This window comes from Oreochromis niloticus, unplaced genomic scaffold, assembly GCF_001858045.2.
Source record: "Oreochromis niloticus isolate F11D_XX unplaced genomic scaffold, O_niloticus_UMD_NMBU tig00002260_pilon, whole genome shotgun sequence".
Taxonomy (NCBI): Eukaryota; Metazoa; Chordata; class Actinopteri; order Cichliformes; family Cichlidae; genus Oreochromis; species Oreochromis niloticus.
The window spans coordinates 104,375-123,653 of record NW_020327608.1 but is presented as its reverse complement, the minus strand read 5'-3'; the positions used below and the strand labels follow the sequence as shown (position 1 = coordinate 123,653).

Genomic DNA, 19,279 nt, shown 5'->3' with positions numbered 1-19,279 from the left:
ATTTATTTTGACCCTGTATTTTAGTATTTGACACGAACAGCAACTGTGCCATGTGTTCGTTTCCAGCGCCACCAGGATCAGGACCTTCGATGACAAATCAGGTGAGTTGAACACTACTTGAAGTTTGGAAAAATGTGCATCAGTGTTTGAAAAGTAATTGTATTTCATAACAGGAAAAAATAAAATAAAGGTAAAGTTTTGAAAAGTTTGTGTCTTAACTCTTTTAAGACAACAGTAATATTGTCACGGTTTGCGGTGCAAGCCGTGTGGGAATTATTAGACCAGAAGCAGCAGCTCAGGTGCAGGTGAATATTTATTGACAGGAGTGCAAATCAACAGAAATGGCAGGTGACATGAACAGGAAACCTAAACTGGGTAAAACTAACAAAACCAACCAGAAACGAGGATGCAGGGAGGTCCGGGGAAATACACATGAAGAGACGCAGGGAGACCGAGGGGAGACAACACAGACGAAACAGCAACTAACAGAGGCAGACACGAGGTTTAAATACACAGAAGGATAACGAGGGAATGAGACACAAAAGGAGGGCACAGCTGGGAGTAATCCGACCTGACGAGACAGGGGAAAAGTAAACTGAACACACTGAGATAAGACAGAGACTTTTAAAGTAAAACAGGAAACACATACACGTAATGACACAGACTCAAAAACGCAGATTTAACACAGGGATACACGGGTAGAAAAGAATGAACACTAACCGAGGAAGAACAGAACCAAAATTACAATAATAGAAAACACAAAACGCTGGGTCAAAAGGACCCAGGATCATGACAGTACCCCCCCTCAAGGGCTGGCCCCAGACAGCCCAAAACAAGAAACCAAGAAACGCCCAAAAACAGAAAACAACCCGACCAGGGCGGGCGGTGGGGGTCCAGGAAGGAGGGCTCGAAGCCAAAACAAAACAGGAGCACCAGAAACACAACACGAGTCCAAAACCAAAAGACGACAAAAGGAAACACATCAGAGCACAGGAAAACAGTCCAAAACAGAACACCTCAGGGGGCCGGCCGTGAGGACGGCAACGTGGACACAGTTCAGGGGACGGCCAGGGGGCCGACAGCACGGAGCCCAAACAGTTCAGGGGGCCGCCGTGCGGAAGGCAGCGGCGGCCACGGGGAAGCAGTTCAGGGGGTCGGCCGTGCGGAAGGCAACGGCGGCGACGTGGAAACAGTTCAGGGGGTCGGCCAGGGGCCAACAGCACCGGAGCCCAAACACTTCAGGAGGCCGGCCGTGCGGAAGGCAGCGGCGGCCACGTGGAAGCAGTTCAGGGGCCGACCGTGAGGACGGCAATGGCGTCGTCGTTGGCGAACGAGGTGATGGAGCTGGTCCGGAGGCCGACCGTGCGGAAGGCAACGGTGGCGACTCAGGCGAAAAGAGTCTGGGGGCCGCCCACGACGGCGATGGCGCCTGGCCAGTGGCCTGGAAGATGGCCGGTTAGCTGCAGACCCAGACGGGGCTGGCGATGCTGAAGCGGAAGACACGGAGGCCGCAGGCGACGGCGTGGAAGCCGGAGACGGAGGCGCTGCAGCTGGCGTGGATGATGAGGCTGCAGCTGGCGTGGGAGCCGGAGGCGCTGCAGGCGGCGGCGTGGGAGCCGGAGACGGAGACGCTGCAGGCGGCGGCGTGGGAGCCGGAGACGGAGGCGCTGCAGGCGCGGCGTGGGAGCCGGAGGCGCTGCAGGCTGGACGGGTCCCTTGGATCCTCCAGCGAAGACTGACGACGAAGGCCGGAGCGGTCCCCCGGACCCTCCAGCGGAGGACACGAGACGAAGGCCGGAGCGGTCCCTCGGACCCTCCAGCGGAGACACGAGACAAAGGCCGGAGCGGTCCCTCGGACCCTCCAGCAGAAGCCATGACCAAGCCAGCAGTCATGGAGGCCACTAGCTGACACAGTGGCGACTGACAATGCACTGAGCACTGGCTCTGCCCAGGCAACGCTGACATGAAGTGGTTCTCAGGGGGCTGCTTAATCTTCAGGGGTCCAGAATCGGCTGGGGACAGAGACCCAGCCTCTGGGGAAGCCTGGAGTGGCTAACTGTGCCAACGGCGGCTAGACCCTGAAAAGTACACTGCGTAGACAGAAAGCCTTCTCCCTGCATGGAGTGAACGGGTGAATCTGGTAATACTGGAACCTGAACTGCAAGTAACGGTGACACTGGAGGCACAGGGCCTGACCTACAGGGGGCACAGGGGCCTGACCTACAGGGGGCACAGGAGACTGACCTACAGGGGGCACTGGAGACTGACCTACAGGGGGCACTGGAGACTGACCTACAGGGGGCACTGGAGACTGACCTACAGGGGGCACTGGAGACTGACCTACAGGGGGCACTGGGGACTGAACTGAAAGTGACACTGGAGGCACTGGAGACTGAACTACTGGAGGCACTGGAGAATGAACTGAAAGTGACACTGGAGGCACTGGAGACTGAACTACTGTGACACTGGAGACTGAACTGAAAGTGACACTGGAGGCACTGGAGACTGAACTGAAAGTGACACTGGAGGCACTGGAGACTGAACTGAAAGTGACACTGGAGACTGAACTACTGGTGACACTGGAGGCACTGGAGACTGAACTACTGGTGACACTGGTGACACTGGAGGCACTGGAGACCTCCAGTGCCTCCAGTGCCGCCTGCGCCTCCAGTGCCTCCAGTGCCTCCAGTGCCTCCAGTGCCGCCTGCGCCTCCAGTGCCTCCAGTGTCGCCTGCGCCTCCAGTGCCTCCAGTGCCTCCAGTGCCTCCAGTGCCGCCTGCGCCTCCAGTGCCTCCAGTGCCTCCAGCGCCTCCAGTGCCTCCAGTGTTGCCTGCGCCTCCAGTGTCGCCTGCGCCTCCAGTGTCGCCTGCGCCTCCAGTGCCTCCAGTGTCGCCTGCGCCTCCAGTGCCTCCAGTGTCGCCTGCGCTCCAGTGCCTCCAGTGTCGCCTGGCCTCAGTGCCTCCAGTGTCGCCTGCGTCTCCAGTGCCTCCAGTGTCGCCAGTAGTTCAGTCTCCAGTGCCTCCAGTGTCACCAGTAGTTCAGTCTCCAGTGCCTCCAGTGCCTCCAGTGTCACCAGTAGTTCAGTCTCCAGTGCCTGCAGTGTCACCAGTGTCACCAGTAGTTCAGTCTCCAGTGCCTCCAGTGTCACCAGTGTCACCAGTAGTTCAGTCTCCAGTGCCTCCAGTGTCACCAGTGTCACCAGTAGTTCAGTCTCCAGTGTCACTTTCAGTTCAGTCTCCAGTGCCTCCAGTGTCACTTTCAGTTCAGTCTCCAGTGTCACTTTCAGTTCAGTCTCCAGTGCCTCCAGTGTCACTTTCAGTTCAGTCTCCAGTGCCTCCAGTGTCACCAGTAGTTCAGTCTCCAGTGCCTCCAGTGTCACCAGTGTCACCAGTAGTTCAGTCTCCAGTGCCTCCAGTGTCACCAGTAGTTCAGTCTCCAGTGCCTCCAGTGTCACCAGTGTCACCAGTAGTTCAGTCTCCAGTGCCTCCAGTGTCACCAGTAGTTCAGTCTCCAGTGTCACTTTCAGTTCAGTCTCCAGTGCCTCCAGTGTCACTTTCAGTTCAGTCTCCAGTGCCTCCAGTGTCACTTTCAGTTCAGTCTCCAGTGCCACCAGTAGTTCAGTCTCCAGTGCCTCCAGTGTCACTTTCAGTTCATTCTCCAGTGCCCCAGTAGTTCAGTCTCCAGTGCCTCCAGTGTCACTTTCAGTTCAGTCCCCAGTGCCACCCGTAGCTCAGTTTCCAGGGCTCCCTCCGGCTCAGTCTCCAGTGCCCCCTGTAGGTCAGTCTCCAGTGCCCCCTGTAGGTCAGTCTCCAGTGCCCCCTGTAGGTCAGTCCAAGTTCGGAGCTACACAAACTTCCCACCTCCTCGTCCCAGCCTCCAGTAGCTGCCCAGCCTCCAGTAGCTCAGTTAGCTGCCCGCAGCCGCTCTCAGCTCAGTTAGCTGCCCCGCAGCAGTCTCCAGTGCTCTCAGCTCAGTTAGCTGCCCCGCAGCAGTCTCCAGTGCTCTCAGCTTCACCCTCAGTGCAGTCTCCAGTGCCGCCTGTAGTCCAGGCCCCAGTGCCGCCTGCGCCTCCAGTGCCTCCAGTGTCACCAGTAGTTCAGTCTCCAGTGCCTCCAGTGTCACCAGTAGTTCAGTCTCCAGTGCCTCCAGTGTCACCAGTAGTTCAGTCTCCAGTGCCTCCAGTGTCACCAGTAGTTCAGTCTCCAGTGCTCCAGTGTCACTTTCAGTTCAGTCTCCAGTGCCTCCAGTGTCACTTTCAGTTCAGTCTCCAGTGCCTCCAGTGTCACTTTCAGTTCAGTCTCCAGTGCCTCCAGTGTCACTTTCAGTTCAGTCTCCAGTGCCTCCAGTGCCGCCTGCGCCTCCAGTGCCTCCAGTGCCGCCTGCGCCTCCAGTGCCTCCAGTGCCGCCTGCGCCTCCAGTGCCTCCAGTGCCGCCTGCGCCTCCAGTGCCGCCTGCGCCTCCAGTGCCTCCAGTGCCGCCTGCGCCTCCTGCGCCTCCAGTGCCGCCTGCGCCTCCAGTGCCTCCAGTGCCTCCAGTGCCGCCTGCGCCTCCAGTGCCTCCAGTGCCTCCAGTGCCTCCAGTGCCTCCAGTGCCGCCTGCGCCTCCAGTGCCTCCAGTGCCTCCAGTGCCTCCAGTGTCGCCTGCGCCTCCAGTGCCTCCAGTGCCGCCTGCGCCTCCAGTGCCTCCAGTGCCGCCTGCGCCTCCAGTGCCTCCACGTCGTCAGTCTTCGCTGGAGGATCCAAGGGACCCGTCCAGCCTGCAGCGCCTCCGGCTCCCACGCCGCCGCCTGCAGCGCCTCCGTCTCCGGCTCCCACGCCGCCGCCTGCAGCGTCTCCGTCTCCGGCTCCCACGCCGCCGCCTGCAGCGCCTCCGGCTCCCACGCCAGCTGCAGCCTCATCATCCACGCCAGCTGCAGCGCCTCCGTCTCCGGCTTCCACGCCGTCGCCTGCGGCCTCCGTGTCTTCCGCTTCAGCATCGCCAGCCCCGTCTGGGTCTGCAGCTAACCGGCCATCTTCCAGGCCACTGGCCAGGCGCCATCGCCGTCGTGGGCGGCCCCCAGACTCTTTTCGCCTGAGTCGCCACCGTTGCCTTCCGCACGGTCGGCCTCCGGACCAGCTCCATCACCTCGTTCGCCAACGACGACGCCATTGCCGTCCTCACGGTCGGCCCCCTGAACTGCTTCCACGTGGCCGCCGCTGCCTTCCGCACGGCCGGCCTCCTGAACTGTTTGGGCTCCGGTGCTGTTGGCCCCCTGGCCGACCCCCTGAACTGTTTCCACGTCGCCGCCGTTGCCTTCCGCACGGCCGACCCCTGAACTGCTTCCCCGTGGCCGCCGCTGCCTTCCGCACGGCCGGCCCCCTGAACTGTTTGGGCTCCGGTGCTGTCGGCCCCTGGCCGTCCCCTGAACTGTGTCCACGTTGCCGTCCTCACGGCCGGCCCCTGAGGTGTTCTGTTTTGGACTGTTTTCCTGTGCTCTGATGTGTTTCCTTTTTGTCGTCTTTGGTTTTGGACTCGTGTTGTGTTTTCTGGTGCTCCTGTTTTGTTTTGGCTTCGAGCCCTCCTTCCTGGACCCCCACCGCCCGCCCTGGTCGGGTTGTTTCTGTTTTTGGGCGTTTCTTGGTTTTCTTGTTTTGGGCTGTCTGGGGCCAGCCCTTGAGGGGGGGTACTGTCATGATCCTGGGTCCTTTTGACCCAGCGTTTTGTGTTTCTATTATTGTAATTTTGGTTCTGTTCTTCCTCGGTTAGTGTTCATTCTTTTCTACCCGTGTATCCCTGTGTTAAATCTGCGTTTTTGAGTCTGTGTCATTACGTGTATGTGTTTCCTGTTTTACTTTAAAAGTCTCTGTCTTATCTCAGTGTGTTCAGTTTACTTTTCCCCTGTCTCGTCAGGTCGGATTACTCCCAGCTGTGCCCTCCTTTTGTGTCTCATTCCCTCGTTATCCTTCTGTGTATTTAAACCTCGTGTCTGCCTCTGTTAGTTGCTGTTTCGTCTGTGTTGTCTCCCCTCGGTCTCCCTGCGTCTCTTCATGTGTATTTCCCCGGACCTCCCTGCATCCTCGTTTCTGATTGGTTTTGTTAGTTTTACCCAGTTTAGGTTTTCCTGTTCATGTCACCTGCCATTTCTGTTGATTTGCACTCCTGTCAATAAATATTCACCTGCACCTGAGCTGCTGCTTCTGGTCCTAATAATTCCCACACGGCTTGCACCCGCAAACCGTGACAATATTACTGTTGTCTTAAAAGAGTTAAGACACAAACTTTTCAAAACTTTACCTTTATTTTATTTTTTCCTGTTATGAAATACAATTACTTTTCAAACACTGATGCACATTTTTCCAAACTTCAAGTAGTGTTCAACTCACCTGATTTGTCATCGAAGGTCCCGATCCTGGTGGCGCTGGAAACGAACACATGGCACAGTTGCTGTTCGTGTCAAATACTAAAATACAGGGTCAAAATAAATTAGGTAGATATTGGACTGAGTGAAACACTGAAGCCAATTTCTACATATGCCAAACTGTTTACTTACGACTTTTGACACTACACTAGATAAATATCTAAATATCTGATAGGACTTGTCATTTTTGGAAACTGGTGTAACTATGTTGCCATTATCTACTGAGTTTCATTCTTTTAATCCAAGATCCCTTGAAGTGAAATTTATCATTAGACTTCTGTAGAACTTCATTTTTGTTTTGCAGGATGAAACTCGACCCTGAGTCCAGACTCTGCAGCCTTTTTTGGTGCTGCAAAGAAAACACAAATAAACTGAGTGTTTTTCTAAAAGTTACACTGAGTATTTGCGCAGACATGCTGACTGTTTGCTGGGAGAGCCAGCTGTCTGTGACGTCGTCTCTTCCGCTAATCTGATGAGCGCCGTCAAGCTGATCTGCATTCAGCACGTGTCTGAAAGCACACACTCACCGCTGTAAGCTGAGGAGTCCAAATGGCTGATCACGCTGACCAACGAATAGCGAGCGGTTTCCTGGGAGAGAGCAGCGGCACCACCCGTTAGCTTAGAAATGGGCTCCATCTGTGCTTGAAATGAACTGTGTGCCTTTTCCCTTACCTCTTCACTAAAGGTTGAGTCCTTGCTGATCACCAGCTGCTGCGTCAGAACGATGGCACTGTTCTTCTTCTCCACTGTGAAGGATGGAGTGAATGTAAATCGCTTCAGCTGGAGGATCAGCACACTGGAAGAGATGAGATGGAGAGGAGAGGCTCAGAGGAAGACACAAGGAGGACATGACATGAAAGAAACTGTTAGGCCGACACCGACTGAACTGTGGTGGTTTGAGGCTTTTGGGGACCGATCTGATGTTACTCACTTGGGCAGGTTCAAGAAAGACAGCTCCTCTTTCATCTTCTTGGCTCCGCACTGGCACTCATAGTCCAACAGGCCACCCTGCAGCAGGGAGCAGGAGGAAAAGGTTCATTAGAGTTGAACTCTTTCACAGATGAATTCATATATTTGTGGGAGCAAGCCCGTTCACAGAATGGAGTCTAAACAAGCTCTTACTTTCAGGTATGAGTCCAGGCACTGGCTCACTGAGCCTCGATGTACCAGGTCCAAGGAGAGGTGGAGTTAGTCCTCCCGCCCAAAGAACTGCACACCACATCTGCAGAATCACATCATTTCAAAGATTACAGACTCACGGTGATTAAGAAATATCAGCAACATCATGAAAACATTCAAAGTTTACTGTGTTCCTACTTTTTGCAGCTCTTTGCTCAAAATCGTGAAGCCAATGTGAGCTCTAACTGGACAGATGGAAGGTTTGTCCAAGGCAGCTGCTTCAGCCTGCAGCTTAGAGAACTCACACTGGAGCACGTCCAGAGCACAGACGAGGAACTCGTGGGCGTCCTGCACACAGACACAGACAGAACAAAACACAGTTTCATGTGCAAATGTACAAACTATAGCAGAGATGAGTGTGCTGCGTAGTGCAAAAAGACAGCTGCTCACTTTCTGATCATCATCATCAAACTCTGGATGAGACGCAGCAACCATGTCTCTAAAGGCAGTCAGGACAGAGCTTTTGTGCCAGCTGTCGTTGTTGAAGCGGCTCAATTTGATGTCCACAAACTGACTGCAAACAGCAGAAGTGAAGCAGAGACAAAGTTAGTTTGTGTTTCACATTGATCAGCAAATTGGTGGAGAAACCAAAGAGCGACGGTGTCTGCGCTGTACCTGATGTGCAGGCACTCTGGGTGAAACCTCCACAGCTGCAGCTGGCTGCAGAGCTCCTCAGTAAAGACTCTCAGTGTGAGGAGAGTTTGCAGAGCAGGGCCCATGTAGCATGTATGCTTCAGGTTAGGCAATCTTAAACACGAGCACAAAGAGGAAGCAAGTCAGAGGATTTTCCTCTGTTGTTCTTCAAATCACTGACTTTAACCTGATATTCATCTGAACACTGGCTCCATATTCAGTGTGTGTGCATGACTCTTACCTGAGGCAGTCCAGCTCTCATTGGGAGAGGATGTTTGTGCAGGAGGTCAGAGACGTTGAGCGGCATCCATACTCTGTGTCCAACGTAGCCCCCTGGCTCCCACCATGACCTGCTGGGGTAGACGGCCTGGAAACTGGCTCACCTCTCTCAGGGACTTCAGGACAGAGCGGCTCATCATTGAAGGTCACCTTTTTCTTTGGGGAACACATCACCAGTTAGTTCAATCGAAACGTGTGAGTGTCAATCCTAACATTCAGACTCCACATGTTCCTATAACAGCTGTTCACGTGTCACACTCGGCTCTGTAGAACGTACTGTGCAGAAAAACAGCAGCGAGTTGGGAGGGCACGAAACCTCCGTCTGGACACCAACATCCTTGACTTCACATTTGTCAGTGCTGATGTTACCGTGATAAAAAGACACAAACAGTGCCGTTACAGTGATGAAATTACAGGAGAAGAAACACAAAGCAATAAATCAGCTTTAAACAGGAACACAGTAAAATGACCTTATACCTCAGATCTGTAGCAGAAGGTGGCAGGAATGTTTCACGTGCCACGGCTTCTTTATCAGGTACAGCTGAGACTGGAGGCTTCGGACCTGCTGAGTCCTTCTCCAGAACATCCTCAGACTTCGTCAAAGGAGCTTGCAAAGAAAAGCGTCTGGACTTCTTTAAGTTGCTTCAAGTTGCTGAACTGAAGAAGCTTCTCAGTTCTGAACTGAAGAAGCTTCTCGGATGAGAGGTGAAACGTCTTCAAGCAACTTAAAGAAGTCCAGATGCTTTTCTTTGCAAGCTCCTTTGACTACGATGACCTGGATGACTGAGAACCTTCACAAACAACATCCTCAGACTTCTTGCGCCACCAGGAAGCCTTCTTTGCTGTGTTCCTCTGAGCCTCAGCTGGAGGTGAGGCTGGGGCAGCAGAGGTGGCTGGAGTGTCAGGGACCACATGTTCATTTGTGAGATCCTTTCGTGCACTCACACTGGAAACTCAACGACAACACAGAAGATCAGTCTGCTGTAATGCACTCAAACTGCACTCAGCGCCTCAAGAAACTCAGCTGAAAGGACTGCATGAAGCTGTGGACTCCACAGAGGGAACAAATCTACAACTTACACATTGAAAACTGATTCAGCTCAAATATTCAGACAAATGAGAAAACTGTGCTTAAATGTAGCTAATGTCCAATAAACAGTGTAGTGGAGGGAGTTTAAAGCTCCATCAGCCTCTCCAACATAATGATGTAATGCAGACCTGCTGTCAGTGTAAATCTCCAAGACATGTCAGCAAAATCAAAGTTTAATAAACTGAAATGGGGGACGTACCTAACACTAATATTTCATATACTACTTCAATCCACTAATCAATTCAAGGAGTTTGTTTTAAAATATAGTTGAACAGAAAAACACAATGCACATGTGCAAATAACAGTAGCCAGATGCTGCCACAAGATGGCGGCGAAGTAAAAGTTGGCTGCAAAGCTTTATGACAGAAGCTGTTTGATAAGAAAGCAGAGAGATCGCTTTACTTTGGGACTTTTAATCAATGTGTATTATTACATTCGATTAAACAAGCACTGCTTTTCCTCCAGGCTTTCTGAAGCTCTTTCAAAGTTTTTCTCTTCAGTACCCAAAATTTATTGCAGCATATCTCAGACTGGGGTGTCCTTAAAAGAAATTCATGAAATTGTTTGAATGGAGGACAAAAGATTTTTCAGGTCTAAACCACCCACACTGTCTCCACCAATAGCCGAATAGCATCTGAAAGTCATGTCTCTAAGAAACAGGAAAAAGTCCAGCTTTGCATTACGTCATTATATACAAAGAGTGAGAGGTATTTGATCATTAGTGTTGATTAAGTTGTTTTATAATATTCATGTGAAATGTGTTCACTGCCCTGTGCAGGTTGGTGTTTTTGTTGGAGTCTAAAATTGCGAGCCAGGATTCAGGATCCCCAGCTGCGATGCAGGAAGGTTTCCAGTAGGGCTGGGCGATATGGCCTAAAATTCATATCGCAATATAATTTGAAGCACGTGCGGTAACGATATATATCACGATATATTCTTTTCTTCTGTATAACGTATTTTCCACACAATAAGGCACACTTAAAATCCTTTAATTTTCTCAAAAATCGAGAGTGTGCCTTATGTATGAATTCTGGTTGTGCTCACTGACTTTGAACCGATTTTGGCGTGCAGAAATCTGTTAAAAATGTTTTAGTACAACTTTGGTAAGCCTGCCGATGGACTGCTTGATGGATTGTCAGAGCATTACGGCTGCCGTAGTAAGGAGTAATCTGGGTCCAAAACCTACGGTGGCCCTGAAGTGCAAACCACAAAAACAAATCACAAAACGCACAACAAATTGAAAAGCGCAACAACAAATTGAAAAGCGCAAAAACAAATTGAAAAGCGCAAAAACAAATTCACTAAACGCAAAAACAAATTGGAAAGCGCAAAAACAAATTCACTAAACGCAAAAACAAATTGAAAAGCGCAAAAACAAATTCACAAAACGCACAACAAATTGAAAAGCGCAACAACAAATTGAAAAGCGCAAAAACAAATTGAAAAGCGCAAAAACAAATTCACTAAACGCAAAAACAAATTGAAAAGCGCAAAACAAATTCACTAAACGCAAAAACAAATTGAAAAGCGCAAAACAAATTGAAAAGCGCAAAAACAAATTGAAAAGCGCAACAACAAATTCACTAAACGCAACAACAAATTGAAAAGCGCAACAACAAATTGAAAAGCGCAAAAACAAAAGAAGAATCACAAAAACAAATTGAGAAGCACAATTACATTAAGAAAACCGGAAAGGGTAGGTACCAGTCGGCAACAGGAGACATCACTGATTGGATGTCCGCGCTGTTCGTCTTTGGAACCGGAAGTTACTCTGCCTGTAGCGCATTTCGTTTGAAAAACGGCGGAATGTTTTGTCCTAGCTATGGGAAAAAGCTGGTTGAGGAGTCACCAAACTTTTGCAGCGGCTGTGGCGAGAGGCTTTATCACGCATCTTGCATCGGAGACACTTCACTCCCATTGAGTAAGTTAATAAGCATAACAAAATGTTTGTTATTTATTGATTTATTAGCCTAGCGTTAGCTGTTTCCAGACCATAGAAGCGAGCTCAGAAAATCGAGGCTCATTTGAAAATGCACGCAGGTGTCAAAATGACTGCTCAAGACCTTTCTAGTAGTGAAGGTTTGAGGGCAGTTCTAGTGTTAACAAACCTCGCAGCTAGGGTGCCACGGACCAGACTTGTCCACAAGCATATTGCATAATGAATGAGCAGAAAGACTGCAGGTTAGCCTCGTTCCTGGAACCGAATTTGGGGCAATCGAGCCTGGATTTTCAGAGTGAGCCTGGCTTTTGGGATTAGCTTGCTTCGTGGAACAGTCCTCTGAGCATTTCCACAACTGAAACGATAATAAATTAGTTCATTTATTATGTTTGGTTAACTTTAGGAACTAACACTATTATGTGTCTATACATTAAAACTTACTGGTGTAGAATTGTATTGGTCAATAGTATCAGTTACACTGTCATTCCTTGGTAGAAATTTTCTAGTGAGATTATTCAGTGTTGTCCTTATTTGCGTGTTGTGTGGACAATGGAATGTCACATGAATGAATGTCTTTAATGTGTGACATTGTAGTACATTTTTCCTTTGTTTCCCTTTAGCATCACAGACTACCTCAAACTGCCCAACTCCAACCTTCAGCACCTTCTTAGAATACAGAAAAAAGAAAAATGAAGAGAGGCAAAAGTTTTCTGAAGGGAGGAAGGGCTTAAAGAAAAAGGAAAAAAGAAAGGTTCAGGTAGTTTGGCTAGCTCTGTCTGAAAACAAGTTGAGGTTAATTTTCTAATGACATTCTTTTGTTATTCCTTAGGGGAGTTGTGTAAAAAATGTTCAGTGTAGTAAAGCTATCCAGAATAAGAACAATTGTTTACGAGTAATTGTACATTTAGGTTGTCAGGAAGATCCCTCTTTTGCAGTTAATAAATATTCAAGTTTGAATAGATCTGCTTAGAGTCATATTAGTATCTACTTGGCCCATTGTTCATGTCTTTTTCCTTACAGATAAATGTCGGCTTGATGACCATTAAAAAGGGTGGTTTGAAGCCATACCGTGGAAAAACTATTTTCCTAACAACAGACCCTGACGCTACTGCCACAAGTCTGCTCAATCAAGCTGTTAAAAAAATGAAGGACTTTAACAAAGATCTAAAAGATGGACCTTTCCTTCTTCTGTATCCGGATGGCACTGAGGTCATTACTGTCCCTGGAACACAAAGACCATTTACACTTGAGGCTTATAAGGCTGAAGTTGGCAAGCCTTATCAAAGAATCACTGTTTTCATCTGCTTGAAGAGTGACTTTGAAGATGGTAAGCTGCTAATGTTTGTTTGGATTTTGACACACATTCCCTTAGTTTCAACAAATGCTAATTTTGAAATTGTGAAATGATAACATTACGCATAAAGCACCCAAGTCAATAGCATACCTACATTAAAATGGTGAATGGCCTGTATTTGATATAGCACCTTCTAGGGTTCTACAACCCCCCCCAAGACACTTCACAACAAAACCAGTCATTCACCCACACACATTCACACACTGCTGGTGATTAGCTACAATGTGGACACACCTGTCCTGGGACTCACTGATTGAAGCAAGGCTGCTGTACACAGATGCCACCTATCCCTCCCACTACCACCACCTGGCATGGAGGGTGAAGTGTCTTGCCCAAGGACACAACGACTGTGACAGACTGAGCAGGGCTAAAACCTTCAACCTTTTGATTACAGGGCGGGCTTTTAACTCCTCTGCCACCATTGCTCCCTAAATTAGCTTGTATATGTTATGTTTCTTCCTGGAAACATGAAATTCAGCCATTTTTGGATCTACTGAGTCATGAGTTTTAAATGCTAACTTTATGCCTTTCGTATTAATCTATTATTGATGATCAAATAAAGTTTCATACATTAGTATGAATTTAGTTAGCTTAGCTTAATTTGTTTTCATGTTTTGTAGTTGGAGAAAACTCAGACTTGTCTGACTCTGACCCAGAGATTGTTATTAAAAGGCCCTCTGAGTTTGATCTTGCTGATACACTGGTAAGTACAATTTAAAATTTTTAATAGAGTTTTCTTGTTGTTTAGCCACCACCATTTGCCTCAGTTCAGTAAAACAGTTAATAGTTATATGTGAAATACATTTTGTGTGTGTGTGTGCGTCCTCGCGTGCGTGCGTGCGTGTGTTTGTTTGTTTGTTTCAGCCATGGGAACTTCAACATGAAAGCAGTCCTTTACAGAAAGCAGCAGAATATGAGTAAGTGATATTTGAAGAACATGTAATCTTTTACTGTTTTTTGCCTACACTTTGTATTAATGAGATATACACTTTTGTCATTCATTCTGTATATGGTTTTTGGAACATGGACTACATAATACTTGTATTGCTTGTTTGTTAATCAAGATGCTTAAATATTTTCAAAGTGTCAATTAATATTTTCACAGTACACAACAAAAATGCTTTTCTTTGTTCTCTAAGGAAGGGTGCTGGGGATCTTGTGCTTGCTAATGAAGTACAACAGGTAAAAAACTATTTTATTAGTAAAACAGTGCAGCAGACAATCTCCACCGCCTTTACTTTGCAATTAGATAACGATTCACTGTTTGCTGAGCCCCCAGAAGAACCTGTGTTAGTAATTTAAACATTTGAATCCAATTAACCGCCATCTTGTTCTATACAAGACATCATGCAATCATGAGAGAAGTATATATACCTTTAAAAAAAAAAAAGTTTCCCTTTTTTTTAGAGACACCAATTTGCAGGCACATGGAATTATTGCAAATTTGGCACTGGAACTTGACCACAAGAAGGTCAGCAGGTTCAATATATCAAGGTCAGCTGTATGGGATGGAGCTGTTAGAGGATTTCGACGCAGCACATACTCTGACAACTACGACATGTTCATCAAGTTTAATGATGATGCTGGCAGCTTTGAAGAAGGTTTGGATACAGGTGGCCCGAGGCGTGAATTCCTCACACTTCTTATGGGCAGTCTGCGAAATCGCCCCATCTTTGATGGACCTCCAGAGAGCCGTTATCTTGTATATAATTCAAGAGGTGGATGTTTTCTCCGTAATTATTACAATGGAAATTTTAATAAAAATTGGCGTATTTTTTTCATTAGCATATTTAATAGCAATTAACCATGATAATTATGTGCCCTGTATAACAGCTGCCAGGCAAGATGAGTACTTTTTAGCAGGAAAGATGATCGCTGTATCCATTGTGCATGGGGGACCAGCACCACATTTCCTCTCCAAGAACCTGGTCAACCACATCACAGGGAATCAGAGTTTCAGCGCCACTGTAGAAGATGTGCAAGATGAGGAGATCACAAAAATTTTACATCAGGTAGAAAATTACCTAGGCTCAGGGAATGGGTTTACTTAGAAGACACTTGGGGCCAGTTTAAAAGATTTAATCGGGATAAAAGTTATCCGGGTTGGATCATATCTTGAAAGTAGGTTCAAGGTAGATTCTGTAATCTGAAAGGACGGATTTCCAACTCCCAACAACACAAGTGAAATAACAAATTGATTATTTTTTTAATCCAATGTTTGAATGAATCGTAAAAGTAGTGAAAATTATATTTTTGTTTTTCTTACAGTAAACCTTTTTTTTTTTTTTTTTTATAGGTCCTGAAAGCTGAATCAGAGGAGTCTTTGCATAATCTTATTTTGCAAAACAGCACAATCTTCCAAACTGCTGGATGCCTCAGAAACGTCAAGCCTTTTGAGAAACAAGCATTTGTGGAGGAGTACCTCAGATGGTACATCCTTGAAAGAAACCAAAGTGTCATTCAACGGTAAACTCATTACTCCTTTTAAATTCAGGATGGCCAGTTGCTCATCACAGCAGCCACTGACATTTTCAGATGTATATGAAAAAACTGATTCAGTAGCATCAGTGATCTGATGAACAACTAGTTAATTCCTGAGCCACTGTCGCACGCTATTAACCTTTTGACACTAGAACTCTAATTTAGTATACATTTATTGTTCACAATGACCCATAATAATCATAGTCATGCAACATGATTAATTTTCAGTTATTTATAAAAAGAGGTGATCCCTTGTTTGACACACTTGTTTATTCCAGTGTGAAAGCACTATTTTTTTTTAAATGCTAAAATCCCAATGAGCTCTTCTTTTTTGCTGTCACAGTTAATTTCTGAGCGCTATGAATTGTTTTTGTGTATGAGTGATTCTATGCATTTGAAATCTGTCCAAATTTATAATGAAAGATCTAGTAGGTAAAGACATTTAAACACAATTTAGAAGACTGCAATAGTTATAGCTATAAACCAATTATTAGTTATTTGTCTATCCTTTGCAGATTTAAAGATGGACTGGAAAGTCTGAATTTTTTAAGTGCACTGCAACAAAATTCCAGTGTGCTGGCCCCACTCCTATGCTTCTCTGCCAAGGCCCTGACTGCTTCAGAACTGGAGAGCATGTTCAGACCAGATCTCAGCCCAGCAGGAAGCAACAAGCGGCATAAGGAGGTCCTAACACTTGGCTTTTGGGCAGATTATCTCCTTGATTGTGAAGGTTTGAATGACCATTTTTATTTGTTTATAGTTTTATGAAAGGAGAGGTGAGGAAATAAATTTTCTGTAATGTACTACAGTGTTTACTTTCTTCTTTCAGAGAAGGCAACAGCAGTGTGTCTGGAAGATTTGATGATGTTTGCCACAGGGCTGACGGCAGTTCCACCGGCAGGAATGACACCACCACCACCACGCATCCAGTTTTTAAGTGTTTCGCCTTTTCCAGTTTCAAACACCTGTGCAAATACTCTGAAGCTACCCATCTGTGACTCATACAGCATCTTTAAGGCCAACATGGACTTTGGAATTCAAAATGCTCCAGGATTTGGATGTTCTTAAATCAGCAAGGTCATCAAGTTACAGTTACTGAGTTACCCTGTTAGGTTCAGCTGCCGTTGGCATACTACTTAACACATTCATGTGACAAGCAACTTCCATATTGTTAAACATTTAGTTGTTTTTTCTGAATATTGTGTATGTTGGAAAAGTGACAGAAATGCTGGACACTATTTGTAAATGGTTTTATTAAAGAACATTTTAAATGTTTCCTTGTGGTTAAATGTTAATATTTAAATCCATGCCAGTTGCTGTATATTATGAACAATATTATATTCAATTTAGCAAGAGGGAAAGGAAACACTACTAACATTAAAAAATGAAGGAAAAACAGAAGGGCTGGAGCACTCAAGTAAGTCCAAAGGTTTTATTAGGTGCAAAAAAAGGAAAGAAACTAACGTTTCGACACCGTGTGTGTCTTCATCAGAGTAACTCTGACAAATGTCATTACAAACTGAAGTTCAGTTGGTATCTAAAACCCAGCTATGTCCTTCAGGGCCAAATACAGTTCTGTGGCCGATTCCCAGTCTTGTGGCTGCTGCAGTGTGTTTTGTTGTACAGCCTGTTGTAAATATTCCCCAATGTTTGGATCACCACACAATCCAACCAGTAGCCCCTCCTCGGGAAACGCATCCAGTTCCCTCTCCTCAACAGCAAATCCACAGTCTCTTGAACCATATCTGCAAAATGAAAATAGAACAGTGAAGGATTTTTTGCTGACAATATGGAACTATATAAATCAACGCATGCAGTGACATGTTATAAACTGCTCTATCATACTTATGTGTAAAATTATGAATATATATTAACCAACTTAAGCAATAACAACACCTTGCATTTAGTTTGATGCAAAAGGTTAATTTTGTTAAGAACTCAAATACCTGTGAGGCAAGAGAGAGTTTGTTTGGAATCCCCCCTGGACACGATGCAAGTCTTCTTGGCCGGATCCTGTGTTTGTTCCAGAGGTCTTTGCATTCATCCAGGTCTTTCTGTAGAACCCCTGTGAAGCAGAATCTCAGCAAGCATTGGCGTTCGTGGCTTCCACTGAAGTTTCCAGAGTCTCTTAGGTCTCCAAAAAAGTCCATCCAAAACTGAGACCTGGGTATATAATTAATATTTAAGAATCAATTTAGCTTTGTTCTTGGTCATTTTATAGGGTTTGTTACATTTTGGTCCCATTTAAAACATGCCACAAATGGATGTCAAACAAAGTAATGCATATTAGTTTTCCATAAATATTGTAGCGACCCTGCAGTAATGTTCTTGTTAAAAATGCTGTATTCTTTTCACTCTGTTCTGTGTGTTGATTGTGAGGAGTGGAGAGTTTGGTCTGAGTTTTTCATTTTGTATTGGCGTCGTTAAATCTAGGCAAGCATGCTCATTTCGGCACAACAGCTGACAATGACCATTTTGAGTTCCTGCAATAAAGTGACGGCTGTTAACGTCTATCTCATCCAACTTTTCAACACGTCCAGCAGGACGCTACTCTATTTTCTTAAATGCATGTAAAAAAAACAACAATCTGATCAGCTTTCACTGTAGCTTACACCTACCAGACACAAATGTACCCACCTTCCTCTTCTGAAATAAGACCACCATGACTCGATGCGCTGATTCCCAGTAGATGATCCGTAACTGTGGCTTGACGATCCAGCATAATAGTCCGTGTGCGCGTGACGGAGGGTACACTGTATTGCTGCCATAGTCCCATTCTCAGTCCCGAAGTCTGTTCGTAATCTCATTGGTATCACACCAAGACTCTTTACACAGTTTATATAATTGTGAGCTATAACAGCCGGGTTGTTGTTTGTTGCTCCACACACAAGCCACATCAGTCTTCTTGAAAAGCCATCTATACATCCTGACAGGGTTTCAGTTTATCATAGCCATCTACATGCCATATGTAATTGGGCCCCATGGAGTGATACGTGCGTCTTGTGAACCTCCTTCGAGTTCTCAAAGCGATTCCTTGAGGATTTAGTTGTCTCAACAGCCTCATAACTACATCACGCTTGACACGCAGCTTGTGTTTTTGTTTGAGAACTTGCCACATGGTCCGATATCCAAACAATTGTCCTGGTCCTCGAAGCTCGGACAAAATGGCACGCCTCACCTCAGGAAGTGGAGAATAGTTGCCTCGTCTGTACAGTCCAGATTCTTTTAAATGTAGTTTCAGTGTACGCATACTAATTGAAATGTCATGATTACACTTGAGCATATCCAGTATCACCTCGTATGTATGTCCTGAATCAAAAATATTCTCGAATAGTGACAGCTATGTTTGGGTCACCGCTAATGTTCATGTTTGAAAATAATGCGCTACAGGCAGAGTAACTTCCGGTTCCAAAGACGAACAGCGCGGACATCCAATCAGTGATGTCTCCTGTTGCCGACTGGTACCTACCCTTTCCGGTTTTCTTAACGTAATTGTGCTTCTCAATTTGTTTTTGTGATTCTCAATTTGTTTTTGCGCTTTTCAATTTGTTGTTGCGCTTTTCAATTTGTTTTGCGTTTTTCAATTTGTTTTTGCTTTTAGTGAATTTGTTTTTGCGCTTTTCAATTTGTTGTGCGGTTTGTGATTTGTTTTTGCGCTTTTCAATTTGTTTTTGCGTTTAGTGAATTTGTTTTTGCGCTTTTCAATTTGTTTTTGCGCTTTTCAATTTGTTGTTGCGCTTTTCAATTTGTTGTTGCGCTTTTCAATTTGTTTTTGCGCTTTTCAATTTGTTTTGCGTTTTTCAATTTGTTTTGCGTTTTTCAATTTGTTTTTGCGTTTAGTGAATTTGTTTTTGCGCTTTTCAATTTGTTTTTGCGTTTAGTGAATTTGTTTTTGCGCTTTTCAATTTGTTTTTGCGCTTTTCAATT

The 19,279-nt window shown here is 46.2% G+C and overlaps 1 protein-coding gene and 1 long non-coding RNA gene across 2 annotated transcripts; one reads left to right on the top strand and one right to left on the bottom strand.

The window, feature by feature from the left end:
* Positions 1-8,010: 8,010 nt before the first annotated feature.
* LOC109200507 (uncharacterized) lies at positions 8,011-8,632 on the bottom strand. The gene is made up of 3 exons (XR_002060674.1): positions 8,451-8,632; positions 8,192-8,323; positions 8,011-8,090 (listed from the first exon to the last, which is right to left on the bottom strand). It is a non-coding gene; the product is annotated as an uncharacterized LOC109200507 (long non-coding RNA).
* A 2,546-nt stretch (positions 8,633-11,178) lies between these two features.
* On the top strand, positions 11,179-16,975 carry LOC106097648 (G2/M phase-specific E3 ubiquitin-protein ligase). The gene is made up of 11 exons (XM_025904524.1): positions 11,179-11,499; positions 12,138-12,274; positions 12,538-12,844; positions 13,492-13,574; positions 13,736-13,788; positions 14,011-14,169; positions 14,279-14,589; positions 14,705-14,883; positions 15,168-15,337; positions 15,868-16,082; positions 16,182-16,975. The coding sequence occupies exons 1-11, from the start codon at positions 11,313-11,315 to the stop codon at positions 16,418-16,420; spliced, it is 2,040 nt and encodes a 679-aa protein (XP_025760309.1). The 5' UTR covers positions 11,179-11,312; the 3' UTR covers positions 16,421-16,975.
* The last annotated feature ends 2,304 nt before the right edge of the window (positions 16,976-19,279 follow it).

Excerpts from the sequence above, each read along its gene's own strand:
- LOC106097648 (XM_025904524.1), top strand. The coding sequence starts at position 11,313 with ATGTCCGCGCTGTTCGTCTTTGGAACCGGAAGTTACTCTGCCTGTAGC. Across the intron at positions 14,170-14,278 it reads GAAGAACCTGTGTTAGTAAT|AGACACCAATTTGCAGGCAC; the intron begins TTAAACATTTGA and ends CCTTTTTTTTAG. Across the intron at positions 14,590-14,704 it reads TCTTGTATATAATTCAAGAG|CTGCCAGGCAAGATGAGTAC; the intron begins GTGGATGTTTTC and ends CCTGTATAACAG.